This window comes from Microcaecilia unicolor, chromosome 6 (assembly GCF_901765095.1).
Source record: "Microcaecilia unicolor chromosome 6, aMicUni1.1, whole genome shotgun sequence".
NCBI classification, from domain to species: Eukaryota; Metazoa; Chordata; class Amphibia; order Gymnophiona; family Siphonopidae; genus Microcaecilia; species Microcaecilia unicolor.
In genome coordinates this window covers 269,985,339-270,012,224 of record NC_044036.1, presented here as the reverse complement: position 1 = coordinate 270,012,224, position 26,886 = coordinate 269,985,339, and the positions used below count along the sequence as shown (strand labels likewise).

Here is a 26,886-nt window from a genome sequence, read left to right as displayed (position 1 = left end):
GGCCACGATGGAAGTAGTGCCCTGGTGCAGGGCTCATATGAGACCACTACAACACTCTCTGCTGCAGCGCTGGACTCCGGTGTCGGAGGATTATGCTGTGCGCCTTCCCTTGGACCCAGCAGTGCGCAAGGCGCTGAGCTGGTGGCTGAAGACAGACAAGTTGTCTGCAGGGATGCCTCTTGTGACCCGGAGTGGATTGTCGTCACGACGGACGCCTCTTTGACGGGCTGGGGAGCCCACTGCTTGGGAAGGACAGTGCAGGGGCTCTGGTCTCCTGCAGAGGCAAAGTGGTCTATCAACCTCCTGGAACTCAGAGCCATTCGGTTGGCGCTATTGCTCCCGGTACTGGCGTTGAAGCCAGTACGGGTCCTGTCGGACAATGCCACGGCTGTGGCCTATGTCAACCGCCAGGGAGGTACCAAGAGCGCCCCTCTAGCCAAGGAGGCCATGAATCTATGCCAGTGGGCGGAAACGAGCCTGGAGCAGCTGTCAGCGGCCCACATTGCCGGAGTCATGAATGTCAAGGCGGACTTTCTCAGTCGTCATACCTTGGATCCCGGAGAGTGGCAGTTATCGGCTCAGGCGTTCTTGGACATCACGAAGCGCTGGGGCCAGCCGAGCCTAGATCTGATGGCGTCATCGGCCAATTGCCAAGTGCCGCGCTTTTTCAGCAGAGGACGGGACCCTCGATCCCTGGGAGTAGATGCTCTTCTCCAACAGTGGCCGACACAGGAGCTTCTCTATGTGTTCCCGCCCTGGCCCATGTTGGGCAGGGTGCTAGACCGGGTGGCAAAGCATCCGGGCCGGATAATCCTGGTGGGTCCGGACTGGCCCAGACGTCCCTGGTATGCGGGCTTGATCAGGCTCTCAGTGGACGACCCTCTGCGACTGCCAGTGGAGCAGGGCCTGTTGCATCAGGGTCCCGTGGTGATGGAGGATCCCTCCCCCTTTGGTCTTACGGCCTGGCTATTGAGCGGCAGCGTCTGAGGAAGAAGGGCTTCTCAGACAAGGTCATCGCCACTATGCTGAGAGCGAGGAAGCGCTCTACTTCTACTGCTTACGCCAGGGTTTGGCGTACCTTTGCAGCGTGGTGTGAAGCATGCTCACTTTCTCCCTTCACTGCTCCAATTTCTTCAGTGTTGGCGTTCCTGCAAGAAGGTCTGGAGAAAGGCCTGTCGCTCAGTTCCCTTAAAGTCCAGGTAGCAGCTCTGGCTTGCTTCAGGGGCCGCCTAAAGGGTGCTTCCCTGGCTTCGCAGCCAGATGTGGTGCGTTTTCTCAAGGGAGTTAATCACCTGTGCCCTCCTCTGCACTCAGTGGTGCCTGCGTGGAATCTCAACCTGGTGCTAAGAGCCTTGCAGAAGCCGCCTTTTGAACCCTTGTCGAGGGCATCTCTAAAAGAACTGACGTTGAAAGCAGTCTTTTTGGTGGCTATCACTTCAGCCAGAAGAGTTTCCGAGCTCCAGGCACTCTCATGTCAAGAGCCTTTTCTGCAGTTCACTGAGGCAGGAGTGACTATTCGCACAGTGCCTTCCTTCCTGCCCAAGATTGTTTCTCGCTTCCATGTGAATCAGCAGCTCTGTCTCCCTTCCTTTCGTAGGGAGGACTACCCAGAGGAATACTCTGCTCTCAAATATCTGGATCTGAGACGAGTCATCATCAGATACTTGGAAGTGACCAATGATTTCCGGAAGTCGGATCATCTGTTTGTCCTGTTTGCAGGTCCTCGTAAGGGTCTGCAGGCTGCTAAGCCTACAGTGGCAAGATGGGTCAAGGAAGCCATTGCAGCGGCTTATGTGGCCGCGGGGAAGGTGCCGCCTATCCAGCTGAAGGCTCACTCCACTAGAGCTCAGGCGGCCTCGATGGCAGAGGCCGGGTCCGTCTCCTTGGAAGAGATTTGCAAGGCGGCAACTTGGGCATCGGCCCATACCTTCTCCAGGCATTACCGTTTGACTGTGGCTGCTCGGGCGGAGGCCCGGTTTGGAGCTTCAGTGTTGCGGTCAGGGATTTCAATGTCCCGCCCTGGGTGAGTACTGCTTCGGTACATCCCACCAGTCTATGGATTGATCAGCATGATGATATGGAAGGTAAAATTATGTATCGTACCTGATAATTTTCTTTCCATTAATCATAGCTGATCAATCCATAGCCCCTCCCAGATATCTGTACTGTTTATATTCTGGTTGCATTTCAGGTTCAAGTTTAGTCTTCAGTTCCTGTTCAGGAGGACTTCGTGTTCAAGTTTTTTCAATTGGATTCTTCAAGAGTTGAGACGAGTTTGTGTTACAGTGAGCTGCTGCATTCCTCTCCCCTCCGTTTTACGGGGCTGGATTGAGACATAGATTCTGCCGGCGCTCCCTCCCGCTTCGTGCGGCTGTAGGGCAGCTTTGTACCCCTCCCGCTTCGGCGGTGTTAGGGTCAGTCAGCTCCTCCCGCGGTTGCGGTTGCAGGATAAGCCAGATCCCCCTGCATCGGCGGGGTGGTGTCCCTCCCCGCTCTGCGGGGATGAGCTGGACGGATTCCCCTCCCCCACTTGTGTGGGGATGAGCTGGGTTAATTCCCCTCCCCCGTTTCGGCGGTGGTGAGCTGGGCAGAGTGTCCCTTTGTGGGTGTAATTCTCTAAGTGCTGAGTCCTGCGGATGGAGCTTGGATATCGACATACTGAGGAGTTTCCGGCAGCACATGACCACATATAGGGAGGCAAAAGGATTGCTCTCTATCTCCACCTGCTGGTAGATGGACACAACCCACCAGTCTATGGATTGATCAGCTATGATTAATGGAAAGAAAATTATCAGGTATGATACATAATTTTACCTTTACTAAGCTGCATAAGTGTCTATGCGCGCCCAACATGCACCAAAATGGAGTTACCGCCCAGCTACCGCATTGCTTTTGTGGTAATTTCATTTTTGGCACTCATCTGATATGCGCGTCTGAAAAATAATTTTGATTTTTCTGGCATGCACCAAGTGGCATTTGACGCGTGTAGGTCATTACAGCCCGGTTACAGCGTGAGACTTTACTGCTAGGTCAGTGGCTGACATTAAGGTCTCGGACCAAGAATGGATGCACGGCAATTTTCATTTTGCCGCACGTCCATTTTCGACAAAAATTTTAAAGAAGGCGTTTTTTTGCAGGTACGCTGAAAAATAATTCTGCACGCACCCAAAAACGGCAGGCCATTTTTCAGCGCACCTTAGTAAAAGGACCCCATACTTTGGAAGATTATTTTCAACATGGATATTTTGGAGGTGTATTTCAGCAAACATTCTATAAGTAAGTAGGTCTGTTGGAAGAAACATAGGCATGAAAACAAATTTGTATTATAACCATCAAATCTATAAAATAAACAGATAAACATCAACATGTAAAACAAGTAATCATAGTAACATAGTAAATGACGGCAGATAAAGACCTGAACGGTCCATCCAGTCTGCCCAATAAGATAAACTCATTTTACATGGTATGTAATACTTTATATGTATACCAGAGTTTGATTTCTCCCTGCCTTTCTCAGGGCACAGACCATAAAAGTCTACCCAGCACTGTTCCTGTACTAAAAGTTCTGAAGCTAACGTCGAAGCCCCTTAAAATTTACACTCCAGCCCATTCATATCTATTCAGTCACGATCAGGGCACAGACCGTAGAAGTCCGCCCTGCACCGGTTTTACTCAACAAATATCAGTGTCGCCCCCAATCTCCACTAAGATTCTGTAGATCCATTTCTTCTAATCAGGATTCCTTTGTGTTTATCCATGCACGTTTGAATTCCATTACCGTTTTCATCTCCACCACCTCTCGCAGGAGGGCATTCCACATATCCACCACCCTTTCCTTGAAAAAATACTTCCTGACATTACTCCTGAGTCTGCCCCCCTTCAACCTCAATTCATGTCCTCTAGTTCTACCACCTTCCCGTCTCCGGAAAAGGTTCGTTTGCGGATTAAAACCTTTCAAAAATTTTAACGTCTGTATCACGTCACCCCTGTTTCTCCTTTCCTCCAAGGTATACATGTTCAGGTCGGCATGTCTCCCCTTGTATGGTTTGCAACGCAGATCCCATACCATTTTTGTAGCTTTTCTTTGCACTGCTTCCAGTGTTTTTACGTCTTTAGCAAGATATGGCCTCCAAAACTGAACACAGTACTCCAAGTGGGGCCTCACCAACGACTCAACAACGACTCAACAACAGCTTATAATCTTTAAAATGAACAAACCAGCATTTATACCTTTATTTCATTACGCTTCTAGCTGCATTAAAAAAGTCAAATAAACCAAAATATACTTGAATTACATAGCCAGCTTTTAAATACTCTCAATTGTTGATTGTAAGGTGTTTTGACTGGCTTCTACCTGACATCACAATTTAGAATAAATTGTGCTTGTGTGGATGACCAGGCAGATGTCTTGGAATTAAGGAAGTGCAGAAAAATAAGCAAGTAATGGAACAAAAGAGAGAAATGCTGTGTTGTGATAATCAGTATTAAGCTACCATTAATAGACATAAGCATACTGATAGTTATTCACGCAGCAGGGTAGTAACCCATTCATGCCATTCCAGTTTAATAAGTAGTAGGCACTGCTTGATAATTTGAACTAAGCATCTGTCATGGATTGTACACAATTAGGTCCCCTTGTATTCAGAAGAATGCTGTGCTCATTCACCGGGAAATACGTGTTTAATGCTTTTTGCATATTAACTCTTTAAGTGCGTTTGTCAGCTAATAATATGAGGTATCATATTGTGACTTTTGGGATGCGTTTCCACAAACACCAAGTTATCTTTTTGTCTACAGGCTTTTGTTTCTTCTAATAATTGTGCGTTTAAGTCAAAAGGAAGAAATGTTTCTAAATATTGTGACCTGTGAGTAACCCACTCAAAGAGCACTGATTACAGTGTAGAAGGAAGTCATTTGTATTGTGTATTTGTTTATTTAGTTTCAGGCCAAGTTAGTATCAGATTGTTCCCTTGATAACACGTGCTGGTTTGTGGGCTGCATATTTTTTTAGGTTAGCATTAGGGTTGGAATCTGGGTCTCTGTAATTCCTATGGGATACCTGTGGATGTTTTTCAATATATGACCTTGTACAGTAGAGCACCGATAGTATGTGGTAGATGGGAGACAAAGATCTTGGAACCATGTACTATTGGTGCATGTGTAGGTGAATCTGCCTCTGGAGTTGTCTTACAAAAGTCACCAAAGAAACACGCGCACAACCAGGTTTTTCGACTGCCTCCTGCCTGCCTCTGAAGTTCTCTTACAAAAGGCTGCAAAAAAGCAGTCACAAAACCAGGTTTTCGGCTGCCTCCCACCTGTCTCTGGGTTGTCTTACCTTATACAGTATTGTCCTGTAAGTTGCATGAATGGTGCCTACAGTATATGTCCCACGAGCAGGAACAGCATGGAGTGCGACTGAGTGGAGTTTCACAGGGAGGTGATTGCTTTGTGGGGTTTCCTGTTCCACTTTGCAGGGGGTGGGGGTGGACATGTACTGTGCTCCCATTGGTTGCACTGTACAGTGCAGTCAATGGCAAGTGCTGTGTGCGTCTGACCTTTGCCTTCTGTGGCCACAGAAAAACCTGATATTCTGTGTGCTTTTCTGGCGACCTTTATAAGATGACTCTCGAGGCAGATTGGAGGCCTCTGATTTAAAAAAAAAATCTAGACATCAAGAACTATGCATTGTACCAATTACAAACGAATCCCACTTACAAACACGGAATCATTAGGAGGCAGGTTGCCATCATGCATAATCTGGACCTGCACAATAACGGTGCGCGTACAAGTGGTGGTCACTGTATGTGTGAGCTTTCCTGTTTGCTATGGAGTTCTTTTCTGATTTATTTTATTGTAAACTGCCTGGACATTTGTTTGATAGGCTGTATATCAAATTCAATAAATTGTAATTGTAGAGGCCAGGTGTATTTCAGCCACAGGTGATTCATTTGATGGCTACATATAAACATAATGGAGTTAATATTCAGCAGCTCAGAAAACTAGACAGTTAACCAGTTTAAGTTTAGCAAGATAACTCTATCTGGATATTCAGTTACACTTAAATTAAGGGCTAGCTTTATTCAAGAGCGTTATAGTGTTTATGTGCGCTACAGGTATTGATGTGTATTTTGGTAGATAGATTCCATTGCATAAAAGAAGACCTACACTATATATAAGAAGCCTTTACCTAAACCAATGTAAATGAAAGTAAAAACTGGAATGATTCAAACTACTATGCAGTATGAATATTAACATAGAGAGATCACTATTCAAAAGATTTGTGCAGTGAACATTTGCTTTAAATCACAAACATCCATCTGGGTAATTATTCTCATTGTCTGGCAAAATTGTGTGCACAAAATTGCTGTATGGATAAAAAGGGGGCCAGGGGACTTTGTAAATTAAGCTGGTTAGTGTGATAGCTTTCGATGGAATTTGTGTGGACAACAGTATCTGCACAATGAATGCCCTAGTCAGTTATATTTAACCCAGATATTATTATTATTATTTGTTGCATTCGTATCCCACATTTTCCCACCTATTTGCAGGCTCAATGTGGCTTGCATTATTCCGTAATGGCGATCGCCATTTCCGGAATGAGAAATACAAAGTCGTATTGCATTAAAGTTCATAAGTGACAGAGTAAATTAAGCAGTCAAGTATAGAGAATTAATTTCTGGAATGAGAAATAAAGTGGTATTGCGTTAAGTTCATTAGTGACAAATGAAGCAGTCAAGTATAGAGAGTTCGGTTTTGTCGAGTTCTGGTATAAGTTTCGTTGTCTGGTATTTAGGATGGATCATTGTGGTACGCCTTATTGAACAGGTTGGTTTTTACTGATTTTCGGAAGTTTGTTAGGTCGTACATTGTTTTTATGGCATTTGGTAGTGCATTCCATAGTTGCGTGCTTGTGTAGGAGAAGCTGGATGCATATGTAGACCGGGGCCTCGCCATGAATGATTTTATGAACCAGGGTGCAAATTTTGAACGCAATAAGTGGGAGCCAGTGTAGGTTTTTTCTTGGGGGTTTGGCGCTTTCATATTTCGTTTTTCCAAATATGAGTCTGGCTGCTGTGTTTTGGGCAGTTTGGAGTTTCTTAATGAACGCATTGCCAAAAATATTAAAAACAAATGTATGACCACCTAAATTTCCGGAAAGGACTAAAAACAAACCTGTTCAGAAAGGCATATCCAACCAACCCAACATAAAAGCCTGAACACCTGCAACACAACTAAACAAAGATCTGAATGGACACACCCTACTTCCCTCGTACTCCCTAAACACCCCATCATACCTACCTTACATGAACTTTAGTCCACCACAATAACACCTTGTATTTGTTCATACTGGAAATGGCAAATGCCACTACGGTAAAATGTAAGCCACATTGAGCCTCCAAATATTATTATTATTATTATTAGCATTTCTATAGCGCTACCAGACGCACACAGCGCTGAGCACCTGACACAAAGAGACAATCCCTACTCAAAGAGCTTACAATTTAAATAATACAGACAGACAAAACAGTTATGGGTGAGGGAGGTACTGGGTGAGAAGGAAGGAAGGGACAAGGGGAGGGCAACTGAGTAGTGGCTAGGAGCTAAAAGCAGCAGTGAAAATGTGGGTTTTCAGCATAGATTTGAAAACAGGTAGAGATGGAGCTAGATGTATAGGTCCAGGAAGTCTATTCCAGGCATAAGGTGCCGCGAGAGAAAAGGAACGAAGCCTGGAGTTAGCAGTGGATGTGAAGGGGGACGACGAGAGATTTGTCCAATGAGTGGAAATAGGTGGGAAAATGTGGGATACAAATCTAACAAATAAATAAATTTGTTCTTTGCACCTGGCATAGATTGCATTGCAATAATCTAGGTGGCTTAGCACCATTGATTGTACCAGGCTGCAGAATATTTCCCTTGGGAAGAAAGGTTTTACTCTTTTGAGTTTCTACATTGAAAGGAACATTTTCTTTGTTGTATTTTTCGCATGGCTTTCTAGAGTGAGATTTCGGTCAATTGTAACAACGAGAATTTTCAGGCTGTCTGAAACAGGAAGGGTGTAGTCTGGGGTGTTTATAGTGGTGGGTTTGTTCGTGTTGTATTGTGATGAGAGGATGAGAAATGTTTTTTCTGCATTGAGTTTTAATTGAAATGCATCCGCCCATGAATTCATGTTGGAGGCTGTGTTTGATTTCATTTGTGATATTCAGCTACATAGTTAAGGCTAGATTTACTAAAGAGTGCTGCTATGTTACTGCACATCCTACCTGTTCAGATGTAACTAATTAAGCTCTCAACCTAAAAGACTGACCCCCCCCCCACAATTCTATAAAAGTCGGTAAAACTTGCACACACAATTTAATTGACTAGCAAGCTAATTAGTGCCAGTAATTGTTTTAATTATGGGCACTAATTAGATTTAATTATATTTTACGCATGAGTTGAAAAAGGGGCACAGAAATGGTAGGGTCATGGGTGGAATAGGGGTATTCCTAACATTTATGCACGTTGTTGTAGAATGAAGGGGGATACATGCTTAATTTAGGCGTGTACGTTTGTACCATATTTCAGTTGGTACAAATGGCCGCACCTAAAGGTTCAATTCCTGGGCATAAGCACGGATTATGAAAGTGTTTTGGTTTTTTTTTTGCCATATACAGAAATCACCCCTGAATGTATACTGTAGTTACATAGGTACAAGGTGAATCATAGTACTGTGTATATGTGAATTAAGCATCTGGCGTAAGGTCAGTTTGGGTTACCTTAGTAATGCCATGAATATAGTTTAAAAATCTTTTATGTAAGCAAGATTAAAAAAAAAAAAAAAAAGCTTTTGCCATTTTGTTAATAACCTTTGAGGATCTTTTACTAAGCCACAGTAATGTTTTTAGCTTGTACTAAACACCCAGACGCCAGTAGGAATATAATGAGGTGTTTAGCGCCAGTTAATTTCTACTGCGAGCTAAAAACGCTACCACAGCTTAGTAAAAGACCTCCTTTATGAACTCTCCTCACATGGGTGCAAGTTAAGCACATGCATAAGTTGAAAATGAGGATGGCCCAAAATAAATTAGCTCTTAAATTACGTAAACAGGTTATTTGGGCACCTTGGGGCCCCTGTCCCCGATCAAGTTGTTTTGCACAGAGGATCCTACTATCTGTGCCCTATCCATAGTATGGAATAATTCTCATAAAAATATCCACTTAGAAGAAAATGCGATTTTAAAAAGAAAAAAAAAATCCTCTTTGTTGGAATGAACAAATTCAGATAGCTCCAGAGTTGAGAGGAGGCAATACAAAAGGCACAATAACATGTAAAAGAAAGGTAGGTAGTCAGTGAAGGGATTTCAAAGAGACGGTAATATGATTTTTTAAAACTACATTCTGTCATTCTGCAAATTTCTGAATAATGTGTAATGCAAATTTCAACAAAACTGGTGCCCTCAAATATAATAAATTACAATAATCCAGATTTGATAATATTAGACATTGTGAAATTGATCAAAAATATCCCCTGGCAAATATTTTAACCACTTTACAGGTCTGATTTTAAAATAAAAACTGCCTAATTCATAAAAATACAACTTTTTGTATCTACCATGATGCCGAAATTTGTTTTTAATATGTCCAGTATGCTAAGCATAAATAGCTAGGTTTATGTTAGAATTGTTTTAAATCCTGATGAAGGATGTGTGGCAGAAACTGAAATGTTGATTTGAATGGTGTATAACCTTTACTTTAGATTGTAAGAAAGTTATTTATTTTAGATATTTTTATCTTCTGCCAATCCAAGTGTTTTGCCTTTAGTAGATTACAGTTTTAACATAAAAATAAAAGACAACATATATTAGGCATATAAATGGGAGGAACTATAAAAGATAAAACTAGACCAAAGCATTTTTCTGCAAAACTATATAAAGCCTAAATGATATGTACAAGAACCTGGAAAAAATTAGCTTTCTCTTTCTGTTTAAAATGTAAGGTGCTTCTCTACAGAGCTGTAGTGGCATGTCTTGATCTGCTTCTTTCACTACAAGCCCATGGAGATATTGCTTTTATATATTGCAGATGTGTATAATAATAGTAAAGGATGTAAAATGCCATTTCTTGAGGTGTATCTTATGGCAAGACACGCGTCATCCATTCTGCCACTACTAAATAAAATATTAGGTGTATTATATTCTCTTGAACAAATGATTGCATAGTTGTATGGCTAGAGTTTTCCACAACACAAGATGACAGCTGGAGGAAGCAGCACACTATTGATATATATTGATTTAGTCTCCATATTTGCCAGGGCAGCTATCCTCTCTCTCTAGCACCTGATGAGGTGTAAGACGAGCTTTCAGGGCTGCAGGTACCTTCATAATACTCTTTCTGCTGAAGCTTCTTCTTAAATGCTTGTGTCTCCCTTTTTATTTTTTATGTTCTACAATATATTCTGCTGACTGACAGGCTTACGCTTCATATTGTTTTTCCTGTGCCCTGTAATTTTATTGTTGTTGTTATTATGTAATTTGCTTCTCATTTTTCCTTTTATTTAAATTTAATAACGACTCGCCTATATGTGTGAAGGGCGAGCAAATGCCTATTTTATAAAGAGATACAGGTGTCTGTGTATCTTTTTAAAATAGTAGCACAGGTCCTCCACAAATCATGGCTGTAATCAACTTGCATGTATTTACTCCAGCTTGAGAGCATGTATAAATGCACATGTGTACAGTATGTGCAGCTGTACATATTTTATAAAGTACATGCATAAATCGTGAGTCTGCCCATGCTCTGCTCAAAACCTATCCTCAAACATGCCTGTGTCCAAGTTACATACAGTTTTACGCAGGTTTTAGTCATAGAGCATACTTAGATAGTTTTTTTTAAGCAATGTTTTATGCATGTATGCTGGCACAGATGCACCAAAACAGCCTTTTTAAAATTGCTCCTTTTCTGTATTGCATTTTCAACACATGTATAAATTGTCAAGCCTATAATATTTCCTGAATCTGAATCCGACTACTTGATCAAAGAGAAAGCCTTCTCAATGCTTGCAATGTAAGAATGTTCAGTACAGTTTGTATATTCCAAGTATATTGGGTGATAGAGTGTTAAAGTTGGGATTTCTAATATTAAAACTCAATTTTTTTTTCTTTCACAGAACTTCACTGAGGGATCTGAAAAACCACATATGCCTCCCAGTTCTGCACTTGGATGCCACTAGATTTCAATATTGGGAGCTGTTCTATTTTGGTGCCTTATTACTGGCCATTAGCACGCACGTATGTTCTTAATGGGTTTTTTTTGTTTGTTTTTTTGTTTTGCCTAGCTGTAGTAGTGGAAATCGATGAAACACACAGATTACAAATTAAACTGAAACATCACAGATTACAAAATTAAACTCAAAGTGAAGTGGCTTACCTGTAATGGAGGTTATCCATGGACTCTAGGATGAGGCAGCTACTCATAAGTGATGTCATCACATATGAAAGACTTGAGTAAATTTGGGGTCCTTTTTTCCTAAGCTGTGGGAAAAAGGGCCTTGTGGTAGCGATGAGGGCCGTTTTTCCCACACGCCTGAGCTGTTTTTACCGCAGGTGATAAAATACCTAAAAAAAATGGCCACGAGGTAAGAACTCTTACCGTGTGGCCATGCGGTGGGGAGCACTTACTGTAATCCAGTGAGGTGGCAGTAAGGGCTCTGGTGGTGTGCTGCATGATTACCATAGGATTAGCAACGTGCTACAGAAAAAGAAATTTCCAGCGCGCCTGAAATGGCTCGTGCTCCATCCATAACTACCACTGGCAGCTGTATTAGGCTGGCGGTAATTCCGGATTAGTGAGCGGTAAGCTTCCGTTGGGATTTCTGCCTCTTTGTAAAAGACCCCCTTAGGTAGGAAAGCATTTTCCAGACCATTCAGAAGATCATTATAGAAAACTATTGATTAGAAAATGTCCCAGACATTCAGTATATCAAAGTGTATGAGTGCACAGACTCCTCTATACAAATCTCTGAATCTCTTGCCCTGAAAATAAATTGAAATTGATTTCCAGTGATCTGTGACTTTGTAATAAGATAATATTGTGCCTTAAGGCTACATCAGAATTGTAATAAACTATACAGAAACTGCTGTTATTTATTCTTTCCTAGTTGAATTTGCTGGCTGACCTTCTTGATAGGTACAATATGGTGTCTATTCAGTATAGTGGATTCAGAATAGGAACATAACTGCCACTTATGAAGGCTAGAACTAGATTTTCAGTAGCATTATCTGGACAGTGCCACTGTCTGGATAGTATTGAGGTGGTCCTGGGACAGAGGCAGAAGTTATCTGGGTGCTGCTGACCTTTTGCACCAATACCTAGATAACTTTCCAGACAAGATAGGACAACAGAACAGCTGTCCTATCTTGCCCAAATAGATACCCGGGTATGGAATATTGATGGTAGTTTAGTTTATTGGTATTTGATATAGCACCGTTGCTAACTCAGCAGATCAAAGTGGCTAACACAGCAAAATGTAGGAAATCAGAAAGGAGCTACAATAATCATAGGAGAGGGTGGATAATTCATACACAAAACATTATACTAAACTCTGCAACAGGGTGGACACTCTGGAGGGTGTGAATGACATGAGGAAGGACCTAGCAAAGCTAGAGGAATGGACCGATATTTGGCAACTAAGGTTTATTCCCAAAAAATGCAGGGTCATGCACTTGGATCGCAAAAATCCAAGGGAACGGTACATTATAGGGGGTGTAGTGCTTCAGTGTGCGAAGGAAGAGCGGGACTTGGGGGTGATTGTGTCTGGCGACCTTAAAGCTTTCAAACAGGTAGAAAAAGCGACGGCCAAAGCCAGAAGGATGCTTGGGTGCATAAAGAGAGGCATGACCAGCAGGAAAAAGGAGGTGATAGTGCCGTTGTATAAGCCTCTGGTGAGGCCTTGTTTGGAGTACTGCGTGCAGTTCTGGAGACCGCACCTACAGAAAGATCTAAACAGGATGGAGTCGGTCCAGAGGGCGGCTACGAAATTAGTAAGCGGTCTTGAATGCAAAAATTATAGGGACAGGCTTATGAACCTCAATATTTATACACTGGACGAGAGGAGGGAGAGAGGAGACATGATAAAAACGTTTAAATATCTCAAGGGCATTTTTGTACAGGAAGAGAGCCTTTTCCAAATGAAGGAGAGCTCTGGAATGAGGGGCATATGACAAAGTTAAGAGGGAATAGGCCTAGGAGTAACCTAAGGAAGTATTATTTCACAGAAAGGGTGTTGGAGGCGTGGAATGGCCTCCCGGTGGAGGTGGTGGAGTTGAGGACTGTTCCAGAATTTAAAAAGAAATGGAATAAGCATGTGGGATCGTTTAGGAACAGGAAGACTTAGGGGTTACAGAGGATGGACAGACTGGATGGGGCATATGGCCTTTATCTGCCGTCATGTTTCTGTGTTTCTATTAATGAAAACAAAAGGAGAGGAAGAGATGGAGGGTGGTGGTAAGGTATAAGGTAGTTACAGGGTAGGATTCATAAGGTTCTCCAGTAATGAAATAACGACCACCTGTCAATGACAACTAAATGCTATATAAAACAGCCAAGTTTTGCGGCAGGTTTAAATTTTTCAAAAGACAATTCTGTTCTAATTCCTTTTGGGATTGAATTCCATATAAAAGTTGCAGCAAAGAAGAAAGCGCTGTGTCATGTTGATTCTAGAATTGCCTGCCTAGGACCAGGGAGAACTACACAATGGTCATTAAGTGAGTGAAGAGTACGAACCAGTGAGTAAGGAATAGTAAGTGTAGAAAAGTAGTGAGGAAGACCAAGATGGAAGGCCTTAAACATTAGAATAAGGAGTTTGAATGTGGTCCTCTGCTCGAATGTGACTTAAGTAAGAGAGAGAAGAGTGATCAGACCTAAGTGTGTTACATAATAGTCGAATGGCAGTATTCTGTAAGGATTGTAGCTTTTTCAGTTGATAGTGAGGGCAACCTAAGTAAATTATATTGCAGTAGTTGAGTCTGGAAATGAGAGGATAATGTAAGGGAATGAAAGGATTCAAAGTTAAAATAGCGGTGAACTGAGTGCAGCTGTCTAAGAATGAAAAATCCAGTTTTGCAAATGACTGATATATTGGGGTGGTGGTGAAAGAAAGATATGAGTTGAGGATTACCCTCAAGTAGCGGAAAGAAGTAACTGGTGTAATATCTGTACCCAGGAGCTGTAAAGGAGAAGTAGGAACTGAATGGCCACCAGTAAATCAGCCGGCCAGTTCTTTCTTAAGGATTCAGGACCATCTTATGATCAAGCCATTTACCCTGGGATTCTATATATGGCACCTTAATTTCCACATGGAAATCAAAGCGTGTTTTATAACAATGTGCGTAACTTAATTGGTTAACTAGCAAATCAGCACTGTTAATTGGATGTTAATATTCAATTAGCACTAATTGGCATTAAGATCTACGTACACAATTCACTAAGTGAATTCTGTAACATAGTTCGGCTAAATTCTGTCGCATAGTTAAAATGGGGAAATGGCCATGGGTAGGGTGTCGGCATTTCTAAAATCTATGTGCGTTGTTATAGAATACACCCATTCTGTGCTTAATTTAGGTATCGGGATTTACTTCAAGTAAAACATGGTGTAAATGGCCGTGACTAAATTTGCTTTGTGTGGAGAGGCACTCGGCATTATTCTATGTACTGTGTGGAAATTTAAGCCTGTTCTATAAAATTTAGGTGTTCTTTACAGAATTTACCTAGGTGTATTTTTTTCCACGCAGAATTTTCAGGTGCCATATAGAATCTAGCCCTTGGCAACTAGATCAAGACAATTCTTGAGAGGGGTGATGGGTAGCTTCCGGCAGCATTAGCCTCTTACCTTTAAACAATTTTTTATTGGTGAATGTCAAGCAAATGAAGTAATAAAACGTATCCCAAAACAGATCAAATTGAATTGAACAGGAAAAAAAAAATCAAATAGCAACAGTAGATCACCACTTTTTATTCCCTCCCCCCCCCCCCCACTCCCTGCCCAAAACTCCCTGTCGAACCATCGAAATTCAAAACAGAGCAGATGGAGGTCTATGTTCTTATAACCCTCTGTCTATTTACAAGAAGGAAAAAATAATGAGGAGGAAGAAATATCCACAGTTGGCCTTTTAAAGCAACACTAACCACTGAGTTGAGTTATTGAGGGGGATAGGGGAATGGAATGTGTACAACGGAGCCCTATACCTCATCCATGGTGTAAGTGGCTCTTTTAAATAGGAAGCATTTATCTTTTAGATGTGCATGGCATTTTGAAAGCAACAGTATCCAAATGTTTAACTGAACACTTCTTTTAATTCATAGGCATTCTCACACCATGGGCGCACCAAAGGATTTTAACATGCAGTAAAACATGTAACAAGCAGATGGGATTTCTTTTTTAAAAGTTGTAATCGTACTCCAGTGTCCTCAAATGGCTGACATCAACAAATGAATTTAACTGGTGAACTGTGGAGGCATTTCTGCCTTAAAATACCTTCAAGTTCAGTAATTTTTGGACCAGAGCTACATAAATATGTTTGCAAAATTGAAAAAAAAGATTGCAGAAGAAGCGGCCATTGCTCCCCGACCTGGAGGAGCTACAAGAATTCCCAGATCAGTCAGCAAAGAGTCTATTACCTCAGCTGGGGCTGACTCTGGTGATGACTTTGTAAGTATTGTACAGTATATTTATCTAAACTGTTTTACCATTTAATGTATTAAAAGTGACATACAACTTCATTTTAGATAGAACATAGAAATTGAAATTGAGATGTCCAGATTGAGACACATTCCATTCTGTTAATATTTTAGAAAAGGATCTGCTGACATAAAGCCTTTTCTAAAATACATGCAGGAATGCACATAATATATATATACCAGCTACATGCAGCAGGATCAACCATTTCACGTTTGTCAATGTTATCACATTACTGGAGGCAACTGGGCAGCTTAAGTGGTGGCACTAAACATGTGTAAAAGGGCATTTCAGAGCATAGATGTGTAACCATCAGCACTTACACAGCTGCAGGGTGAGGCAAAAAAAAAAAAAAGTAACCCCCTTGAGTTTTTTGCTGTTTCTCAGCAACCGCTTTTACAGCTTTATTTGTTGTTACCATCTACATTTATTTGCCGAGTGGAATGAGATTATCTTTAAACACAGTGAAGTTACAGACTTTTTAGCGTTACCACTCAGATTTTTACGTGTTCAAAAATGTTTGCACTATAAAAATATTTGGAAAAAAACCCAGAACAAGCTACCAGCTTACTGTTAATGATGTCACAGTAATGTAGACTTTTTTTGTCTGTCCTATCATAAGCTCCACCCAAAGCCACAACCAATCGCAGAACTCAAGGAAGTGCTGCAGATGATCTGGGGCAGTGTTTCCCAGCTTCTTCAATCCAAGTACCCCCTATGTCGAACAAATTTCAACCGAGTATCCCCAAGCGCCGAGCAGCAGAGATTTTGAAATTCACATTCTGTTGTATAAACAGTTAACTAACTAGGAACATACATAACAAATACAGGTCACCTCAACTGGAATACAGACCCAACAAGGTTGGCATGATCTGTTTGGCCCCTTGATAGTCGGTGTGTTATTCTTACAAACTGAGTAAAAATGAACAATGACACTTGGGGCCCGTTTATTAGAACAGGAGAAAAGAAAGTTCTCCACAAAAATTACCAATCCAATTTAACTTCTCTGGGAAAATGAAATATGAAATCTGATTGGTCACTATCAGGTTTATTTTCGAAAGAGAAGGACGCCCATCTTTCGACACAAATCACAAGATGGGCGTCCTTCTCACAGGGTCGCCCAAATCGGTATAATCGAAAGCCGATTTTGGGCGTCTCCAACTGCTTTCCATCACGGGGACGATCAAAGTTAATTGGGGCTTGTTGGAGGCGTAGCGAAGGCGGGACTTGGGCGAGCCTAACACATGGGCATCCTCAACCCATAATGGGGAAAAAAAGGGTGTCCCTGACAAGCACTTGGATGACTTTACCTGGTCCAGTTTTTCTTACGACCAAGGCACAAAAAGGTGCCCGAACTGACCAGATGACCACCGGAGGGAATCGGGGATGACTTCCCCTTACTCCCCCAGTGGTCATTAACCCCCTCCCACCCTCAAAAAAGAACTTTAAAAAGGCCTCTATGCCAGCCTCAAATGTCATACTCAGGTCCATCACAGCAATATGCAGGTCCCTGGAGCAGTTTTAGTGGGTGCAGTGCACTTCAGGCAGGCGGAACCAGGCCCATTCCACCCCCCTTACCTGTTACACTTGTGGTGGTAAATGTGAGCCCTCCAAAACCCACCAGAAACCCACTGTACCCACATGTAGGTGCCCCCCTTCACCCGTAAGGGCTATGGTAGTGGTGTACAGTTGTGGGTAGTGGGTTTTGGGGGGCTCAGCAGACAAGGTCAGGGAGCTATGTACCTGGGAGCTTTTTCTGAAGTCCACTGCAGTGCCCCCTAGGGCGCCCGGTTGGTGCCTTGGCGTGTCAGGGGGACCAGTGCACTAGGAATGCTGGCTCTTCCCATGACCAAGGGTTTGCATTTGGTCGTTTCTGAGATGGGCGTCCTTAGTTTCCATTATTGCCGAAAATTAGAAACAACCAAGTCTAAGGATGACCATCTCTAGGGACAACCTAAATGTCAAGATCTGGGCGTCCCCAACCGTATTATCTAAACGAAAAATGGACGCCCATCTTGTTTTGATAATATGGGTTTCCGTGCCCCTTCGACGGAACATCCTGCGAGGATGTCCTCAGGAAAACTTGGGCGCCCCTTTTGATTATGCCCCTCCACGGGTAAGTTCTCCACTGTTGTGAAGGACTTTTTTTTTTTTTAATAAATAGGCCCCAGTGAACCAAAACAACTTACTATGTACATACCAAATTAAAAATCTGTGTCACTGCTATGTTGCATTCCTTGTATGTTCCTAAGATAGTTTCCTCTTCTGTGTCACTGCTATGTGCTATTTAAGAGGAAACTATCTTAGGAACATACAAGGAATGCAACCACAGCCAATTAAAATGAAAGTGTGAACTGTCTCAAAATGTGGTGAAATATAGGCACACATGTTTGCTTTTACAGTTTTAATGGGAGATTGCTTTTGGATGAAATAAGCATCTGAATCTTGGTTTCAGTGTACTGATTTCCACAATCAGGTCACATTCCGGACAGAAGTGTTTTGTCATTTTACATTTGAGAACTATTAGATGAGAGAAGTTGGCTCCACATAAATACATTGAAGCAAAAGGAAGAAGGTCTGTAATAGCCATTTTTGTTAGCTGTGGGTATTCCCTTTTATACGTCTGCCAACAACATAGTGCTTCCCAGGCCCTCATCTTGCAGAGTTTCAGTGTGGCAGAGGGAAAGTCCCAGAGTGGCCAGAGGCCCCCTCCCTCTCTGAGAGCTTGCTGATTTTGCTGTCTCATGAGATTTGGAGTTACAAGATCAACAGGCTCTTCTTGCACCTCAACACATATCTGTTACTGCAAAATATCTAAAGCCCTGTCTCATGTAATGACAAAGTAAACAATATTTACTTTGTCATTACATGAGACAGTTTTGATACAACCTCAGTAAGGCCAATACACAATCCCTCCACTGCAAAACACTATGCATAAACTTGTGCAAAAAATGAGTTGGAACTTGACCATACCATAACAGCACTAACTCCCAGGACTCTAGAGGAAAACGTTATGTGTGGAAAAAAATAACACTGTAAATGTTACACCAGGTCCTCAAACACTAAAACAGCACCTAGTGAGAAAACAAATGGGACTGCTACAAGATCTCTATACAAACTACATGGTAGCAGAAGAACACACCCTATTCACACACACAAGACACAGACAGAACCTCAATGTATATGAAGCAAGGGACCACAAATCAGTAATAGAGATATGAAGGCAGAAAACTGAACTGGAAACCTCAAAGAGTCCACTTCTGCATACACAGCAGTACTAGAGAAACAGAAATGGAAATGCAAGGTATCAGAGATGCTGGATGGCCTCATGCATTGGTGTGGTTGAGGGTGACCGATGACAATGCTTCTTGGCCTTCGCCCGAAGCATGTCACCAAGGCTCCTCGGTGCCAACGAGGACTACATCAAATCCTCACATCACCCCCTTGACGTCAGTGGAGGAAGCTTTGCGGAGTCAAGATGGGAACCGACTTCTCGACACCACTTCAAGGACATGGTTCCTCGGCATCGAGGCAGGTTCAGACTCTGCAATCCCATAGGAAGATACTGTCCGACAGCAAGGAGGAGCGCTCATGGTATTCAGAGGAGGATTAATATTGTCAAGAAGACAGTATGAGCTGTTCTCCTTACTTCCGTAATCTAATACCACAATACTGGGGAAAAGCAAAAAAATGAAACCCAAAGGGTAAGATAATTTACAGTTCTTAATGTATATAGGTAAAGCCCTCAGAGACCAAGGATTAACCAAGGTCTGACCTGTAAGACTCTAATATCCACAAGAGATTGTAGTGTCTGCGGTCCTATCTCATTCATAGGGCTATTTTTTACCCATATTAGTTTGCTTATAAACAAAAATCGTTTTAGAAAGTATATCAAAACAATCAGTCTTTTTGCTGAATATTTGCTGAATAATACAATCTAGATAAACAACAGAGAAAACTTCACAACTTAGCTTTCACTGAAGTGGTGCAATAACCCCTCTGGTTGAGTGAGTTCTGAATTGAATAAACAATGGGGCCCATATCGTTTTGCCTTGTTACAGGCTTCTTCAGGTTTTGCCCAATGAGGTTATTAAACAGGGGTATCACTTTGCCGTGCTGAGACGTTAATCTTGGGACCGATTCTTAACAGGCCCGAAATTTTTCCATTTCCTTTGGAAGTGAAGGATGAGCCCAAGACCAAGATGCTCAAGGTCCTGGACTATACATCTCCTCCTAAGGAGGTTGTGACTGCCTCTCTCCATGAGGTACTCAAGGAAGTCCTCGTCAGGAACTGGGAATCCCCTCTGTTGGTCCCTGTCGTGCCCAAGAAGATTGACACCCAGTATTGGATCCACAGTGAACCTGGTTTTGATAGGCCTCAGTTGCCTCACAAATCCATGGTGGTTGAGTCCGCTCTCAAAAGAGCCAGGAGTACTAGGGACTATAACTGAGCGCCCCCAGGCAGAGAAGCTAGAACCCTGGATTCTTTTGGGAGAAAGATTTGCCAGGCTTCAATGCTCATCCTGCCAGCTCTTCACGAGCGTCTAATTGCAAAACTCAGGGCGACAGTTGTCGGACTTAGCGAGTGTGCTCTCTCCAGAGCAGACCGAGCCTTTTCACCAGTTGGTCAAGCAGCAGAAGGCATGTTGAAAGTTCTTGACCAGGGGCACTTAGACACTTTGATTTGGCATCCAGGATCTCTGCTGTAAGTATAGCAATGTGCAGACTCTCATGTCTGCGTGTTTCTGACTTGGAACACTCTGTTCAGCAGTGGTTGATGGATGTTCCTTGCCAGGAGGATAACCTTTTTGGGGAAAAGGTTGAGGAGGTCACTGACCAAATCAAGAAGCATACTAACACAATCTCTTCTGCATCCACCTCCTCAGCTAGGAGGGTTTTTGGCAAGCCAAGGAGTGCTCCCTACTACTGTTCTAGGTGTATGTACACTCCTTTGGCTCACCAGCCTACTCAGGCTCATCCCCAGCACACTCGTTCACGTCGGCAGCGTGCGCCTAAGGCCTCTGCTGCTCCCCAGTCAAAGTAAGGGATGAGCTTTTGATTGGCTCCAGCAGAGCATAGCTGCACTAAAAGTGTCCGTCCCGAACGACTTGCAAGTTGGATAAGGCTAAAATGTTTTCACCGAAGGTGGCCTCTTATAACCTCCGACCGGTGGGTTCTTCAGATAATCCGTCTCTGATATGCCCTCAATTTTTTTTTTTTTGTTACATTTGTACCCCGCACTATCCCACTCATGGCAGGCTCAATGCGGCTTACATGGGGCAATGAAGGGTTAAGTGACTTGCCCAGAGTCACAAGGAGCTGCCTGTGCCGGGAATCGAACTCAGTTCCTCAGTTCCCCAGGCCAAAGTCCACCACCCTAACCACTAGGCCACTCAAACCTCCAAATTGCCCACTGAGAGCTCATTCATTCAGCTCTCAGCACAGGCAGGTACTTGCAGAATGCATGAGAGACTGGCTGGGTGAAGGCTGGAGTGGGGGCATGAGAGATACTGGGTGAAGGCTGGAGAGGGGCGTGAGAGATTGATGAGGACCCAGGCCATGGTGAGAAAGTGGCCAAAAATTCTAGGAGGTTACTTTTTTTGCCTCACTCTGTATGCTATTTTAGAAACCTACAAGTCTAAATGTTCCTACTCTGCCAGAAATAGCAATCTTTCTGCCCTATCAGTTTTGATGGGGGGGGGGGGAATCAAATATATCACAATTTACAGCTATACGGGTTTCCCGTGAGGTTGCTGTATCCTGGAGTATTCAGAGTAGTGAGTACACTCTAAGGTGTTGGGCTTGCTTGATTGTCATTGCAACTGCAGTGGTTGATGGGGTATGGATGTTTTAGAAAAAGGGACCTTTTGCTACTTTGGCAGATGCATTCTGGATCTTTCCAGGGAGCTACCGTGAGGTCAGTGGTAAAACTTGTTTTTTTTTTTCTCTATCTCTATTTGCTGGTGGGAGAAGATAAACAGAGTGTAGCTGACTGAAGGAAAGAAAATGATCAGATAAGATAAATTTGTCCATACGCTAGCTTTCTGGTAGAGGGGTAATTTGATCTGAGGTCTGCTTTTACACTAGGCCACATGGCATTAGTGAAATTGAAGTCACAATGAAAGGTCACCTTTCTACCATATGATCTTTGTGCTTTGGCTTGTGTTTTTCAGGGCCGCCCACAGCTTTCAGGATATTTATAATCAATATGCATGAGAATTTGCATATACTGAGTTTCTGTTGTATTATGGATATCCTGAACACCTGATTGGCAAAAATGCCCTAAACATTTCTCCCCAGGAGTCAAGCAATATCTTTAATCCTGTAACATGGGCTTCCCAAACTTGTATTGCCAACCTGCTATTGTGTTTTAACAATAAAAAATGTGGTTCACTTACTACTTTATTTCTTTATAAACTGCAAAGGCCTCAGATGGAAGCAGCTCTCGAGAGGATCTCTCATCCCAGCTCTTCAGAAGAAATGAGCAGATACGGAAACTGGAAGCCAGACTCTCTGGTATGTGGTATTATGTGCTTTATCATATGTAGACAATACTAAATTAGAACAACAGAACAGTATCTATCCTGCCCCTAGCAATTAGTTCAAAATTGGTTTTTACATAAATTCTACTTTTATACTGCAGACGTGTGTATATGTTTGTTGTACATGTCAAATGGAAAGAAAGGTGTGGAATGTTTCATCTTCTGTAACTTCATTGATTTTGGAATTTTACCTATCCAGATCCTGCTCATTGGTTTAAATCAGTAGGCCTCAACCCAGTCCTCGGGACAAACCCAACCAGTCAGATTTTCAGGATCTCCACAGTGAATATGCATGAGACAGATTGCATACAGTGAAGACACTGCTTGCAATTCTGTCTCATGCTTATTCATTGTGAAAATCTGTTGGCTGATATGTACTGAGAATTGGGTTGAGAACAGTGGTGTGCTGGTAAATTTTTAACAGGCTCTCTCCCCGGTCCAACTCTGTGCCCCCCCCCCCCCCCAAATTACAGAGCTGGGGGGGAGGGGTCATGCATTACTCTCTCCAGGAATTTTTTTTTTTTAATGCTTCCAGGTTCCAATCTAATTCAAGTTTAACGTGGGTAACGTGGGATAAAATGCCATAAATAAATAGATAGAAACTCTGAGCACTGAGAACCTGATTCCCATAACATGATATCTGTTTTAGAAGCCCATTACCAGGAGAAAAAAAATCTCTGCATCAATAACAGGGTTAAATGTCACACATAAGTAACTAAATAAATAAATAGATAGATAGAAACTCTGAATGTTGAGCACCTGATCCTTCTAATATGGCATCTGTTTTAATGGCCCTTTACCAGGAGAAAAAAAGATCTCTGCACAAATATATTACATGCTAGGGTGTCCCTATAACCAGCCCCTCTAAATGACACACTGATTATGATTTATAACAAATTACTACTCTATGAAAAGTTATTCCATTACTATACTTCTCTGATCTCTGTGTACATCTGTATGCTGCCAAAGCTGGCATGTTTGAAAATATAAGCGAGATTGATTTAAAATGCTACCAACAATAAAGAACAATAACATGGATGCAGCACCTGATTCTTATAACATGATATCTATTTTAGTGGCCCTTTACCAAGACAAAAAAATCTCTGCACAAATATAATACATGCAAGAAGGTGTCCCTATAACCAGCCCCTCCAAATGACAGAGTGATTACCATTTATAAGTTACTACTCTACCTATGAAAAGTTATCCTCTGTGTACATCCGTGTGCTGCACAAGCTGGCATGTTTGAAAATATGAGTGAGATGAAATTAAAATGCTACCAACAATAAAGAACGACAACGTAGATGCAGCAGCTCATAAGTTTGCTTGATTTTGTTTTGGGTTTAACAGCAGCGCAGGAAGGGGAATCAGACTAACCTAAACAGCTTCAATTTCTTTGTTTCAGCACACTGGTCTACCCGGAGCCTTGTCTCTGCCGAGTAGTGTACAGCCCTGCTGATGCAACTTCCTGTGGGTGGGATCCGGCAGAGAAAAGGCTCCAGGTTGGTCAGGCAGTGGTGAGGGGTGGATGATGAACATAAGGGACGACATGATGAGGTATGCTGGGGCCGGGGGAGGAGGGAGAGAGGAGGAGAAAAAAAAAACAGATGCTTGTGTGCTGGCTGCCTGACTCCCAACAACCGGCTCGCAAAAATCAGTAAAATTTAACAACAGGCTCGTGCGAGCCGGCTCCAGCACACCACTGGTTGAGAACCCCTGCTTTAAACAGATGAGGCCATGATAATGTCTAGTGTATTTATGTGTGAATTTTCTTTTTCTTTCTATTTTAGAGAAGCCTGGCATTGCATATTATTTAGGGTGTGGGCTGAATGGTTCTCAGCAGGAAAAGTGGATTAATAATGTCTCTCATGGAGATAGGTAACTGGAATATACAATTGCAACTTTCTGATTAGAAGCTGGATCATCTGCTTAGGAAGCACTTGAGAATTTGTCTAAATAAAGGGACAGTGTTTGAACTGTGACAAAACTCTCACTTTCTGATTAGAAGCTGGATCACCTCCTTAGGAGGCACTTGAGAATTTGTGTAAATAAAGGGATAGTGTTTGATCTGTGACAGAAGTCTCATTTCTGCACAGTAAATATCATACTCTCCATCTCTAGAACATTACAACACTAAAAGATAGAGGAATTTCCAAACCCTTTCTGTTGTAAAGGTTCTTTGCTAAGCCCTCATCACCTTTATTTTCATTTGTGTTGCTGGATACTCTTAAGCTGTAGCTCCTTTATGCCTTTTTTTTTTGGTGGGGGGGGATCCAGTGTGCTTCGCCCAAGAGGAGCACTGTGTAGGTTTAGATGCTCGGTATTCCTCTGTCTCCAGCAGATAGTGACAGGTGGATCAGGCATCTCCTGGACCGGTTACTGATACAGCTCCTGATGGAATTGAAGAACTGAGCCTGAGCAGAGGGGGAAAAAGAGGATGTATAGCAAATTTAATTTTATCTGGAGTGGGGTGATACTCAGAGAACTTTGAATTCTCCCCCACGCCCTCCCTTGTTCACTGCTGTTTTTGTCCCCTAAAAGAGGTTTAAATAGTTGGGTGGAAAGTTGCTTCCTGTCTTTGAGACATCTGAAGAACTCTGCATTGTTTGTTACAGGCTGCACTAGTGGTTAGCGAAAAACAGGTGGGCATATGCACCCCTCTCTCTTCGGAGGGGTGATTTCCTTTCTTTGCATAGTTCTGAGGGAGTTTGAATTAGAGGCAGAGAATTCAGGCTGGCAGCATGGCTTCTTTCGGAGCGCTAGACTGAAGGATTGGTCTTTCCTACCTGCTCAGCCCATGTGCCTGAGGTAATTTTCAGGGCATGCTTCAGGATGCAGGCCTTGGAAGAAAGGGACAACCCAGAGGAGTCTTGAGTTCCCTTCCTCCTACCTCCTTGCCCCGGCTGACTTTTTTTTACTTCAGCTGGAGTTCTAACATTTAAATCTAAAGCCAAGGCAAAGAGCTTTGAGCAAGTTTGTATTTATCGGTGTGCAGTTGCAGGTGAGGTACTAGCAGGAGGTGTCTTTTTCATACCACTGGCCTGAGGGAGTTCAGGTTGCATTCATACTCGGGAATAGTACAATTCCAGTTCCTGCTTGAGTAGAGGGTGGAACCACTTTTTTTTTTTTTTTTTTTTTTTTTAATTGGCTGCTGTTTCATTTTTATTAAACTACCTTGATACTGGTTTCAACCAAAAAGCATTATGTGGGATACAAATGTAACACATAATAATAATATTAAATGTTTATAAATAAATGCCCTCTCCTCAGTATTTACAAAACTAGAGTCTAAGACCTTAGAAATTGAGCATTTTGGAGCCAGAGGTAGTCTTATTCTTGTCACTTATTAAATAATATGCATTGAATTTTATTTATTTGGATTTAGTTTATGCCTGTCATTGATTAGTACAAGGTGAGTTTCATTCAAATACAGTAGGTATTCCCATGTTCACAGAGAGCTTGCAATCCAAGGGGCCTTTTTACTAAAGCTTAGTGCATGCTAAATGTTTCACATCCTATTTTAGACCTGTTGGCTACATGGCATTTAGCTCATGCTAAGTTTAGTAAAAGGGCCCCCAAGTTTGCACCGAAGGCAATGGAGGATAAAGCGACTTGCCTAAGATTATGAAGAGCCACAGTGGGAGAAGTGAGATTTAACTCAGGCTTCCCTGGTTTTTACCCCGGTACTTTAACCACTAAATTAAAAATAAATAAATAAATAATTAGAAGCAAGAAAAGCCTCAGGGATTTTTTAACCTCTCCCGGGGGGAGGGGGGGGGGGAGGTTTACATGTGATTTGAGGCTCTGTGTTTGCTGAGAGTAACTTTCCCTTCTTGTGTCAGACATTGCACCATAATTTCTTTTCATTTTCACCAGATTTTTCCCATACTGAATGGGCCATGGACTGGGTGTTTGTTGTTTTGTCTTCCATTGTTAAGGTCAGGCATTTGGCCTAGTGTTCCTTAACAGAAATGATTTTCTGAAAGAGAAAATCATTAGCATCTTTCACTCATGTCTTTTGTTTTTTCGCTTTTGTTTTATTTATTTATCTTTTTTCCCTTGTTTGTGGCTGTCCATTCCTGATTTGTGCTCCTCCTGCCTAACCCAAGATTATGCTGAGCAGGTCCGAAACCTGAAGAAGACCAAAGAGAAGCTTGAAATTGCATTAGAAAAACACCAGGATTGTACGTACTTTTTTTTTTCTACCTTCTTTCTCATTTTCTGTTCTTTTTGTTATTTATAAACTCTTAGTCAGATTTGTCAGAGTTAATGTAGGTATTGTGTATTTTAATATATTTTGTGAGGATTTTTCCCAGTCTACTCTGATTTTTTGAAGCTCTTGAAAAGTTAATTTTGACAGTTGATAAAAATGCAAAAATTTGAGATTCCAGGTAAAATAATAATGGCAAGTAAATAATAGAGCCAAGTAAACTCTGTAATAAAGAAAATGTTCTATTCAATGTGGAAACTCAAACGAGTAAAACCTTTCTTTCCAAGGGAAACTTTCCGAAACCTAATATAATCAATGGTCCTAAGTCATGCAGACTATTGCAACGGAATCTATGTGGTTGCAAAAAACAACTCACAAAAAAAACTCCAGACCACCCAAAACACAGCAGCCAGGCTGAT

The 26,886-nt window shown here is 42.2% G+C and overlaps 1 protein-coding gene across 3 annotated transcripts in view; it reads left to right on the top strand.

Moving 5' to 3' along the window:
* GOLGA1 (golgin A1) overlaps positions 1–26,886 on the top strand; it is a 125,057-nt gene that overhangs the window by 8,092 nt on the left and 90,079 nt on the right. For all 3 annotated transcript variants that reach the window (XM_030207391.1, XM_030207388.1, XM_030207390.1), the window contains exons 2-5: positions 11,150–11,270; positions 15,343–15,688; positions 22,141–22,231; positions 26,367–26,441. In XM_030207391.1, coding sequence (XP_030063251.1) covers positions 15,554–15,688; positions 22,141–22,231; positions 26,367–26,441 — 301 coding nt within the window. In that variant the 5' untranslated portion in view covers positions 11,150–11,270; positions 15,343–15,553. The remainder of the gene's footprint in view (positions 1–11,149; positions 11,271–15,342; positions 15,689–22,140; positions 22,232–26,366; positions 26,442–26,886) is intronic.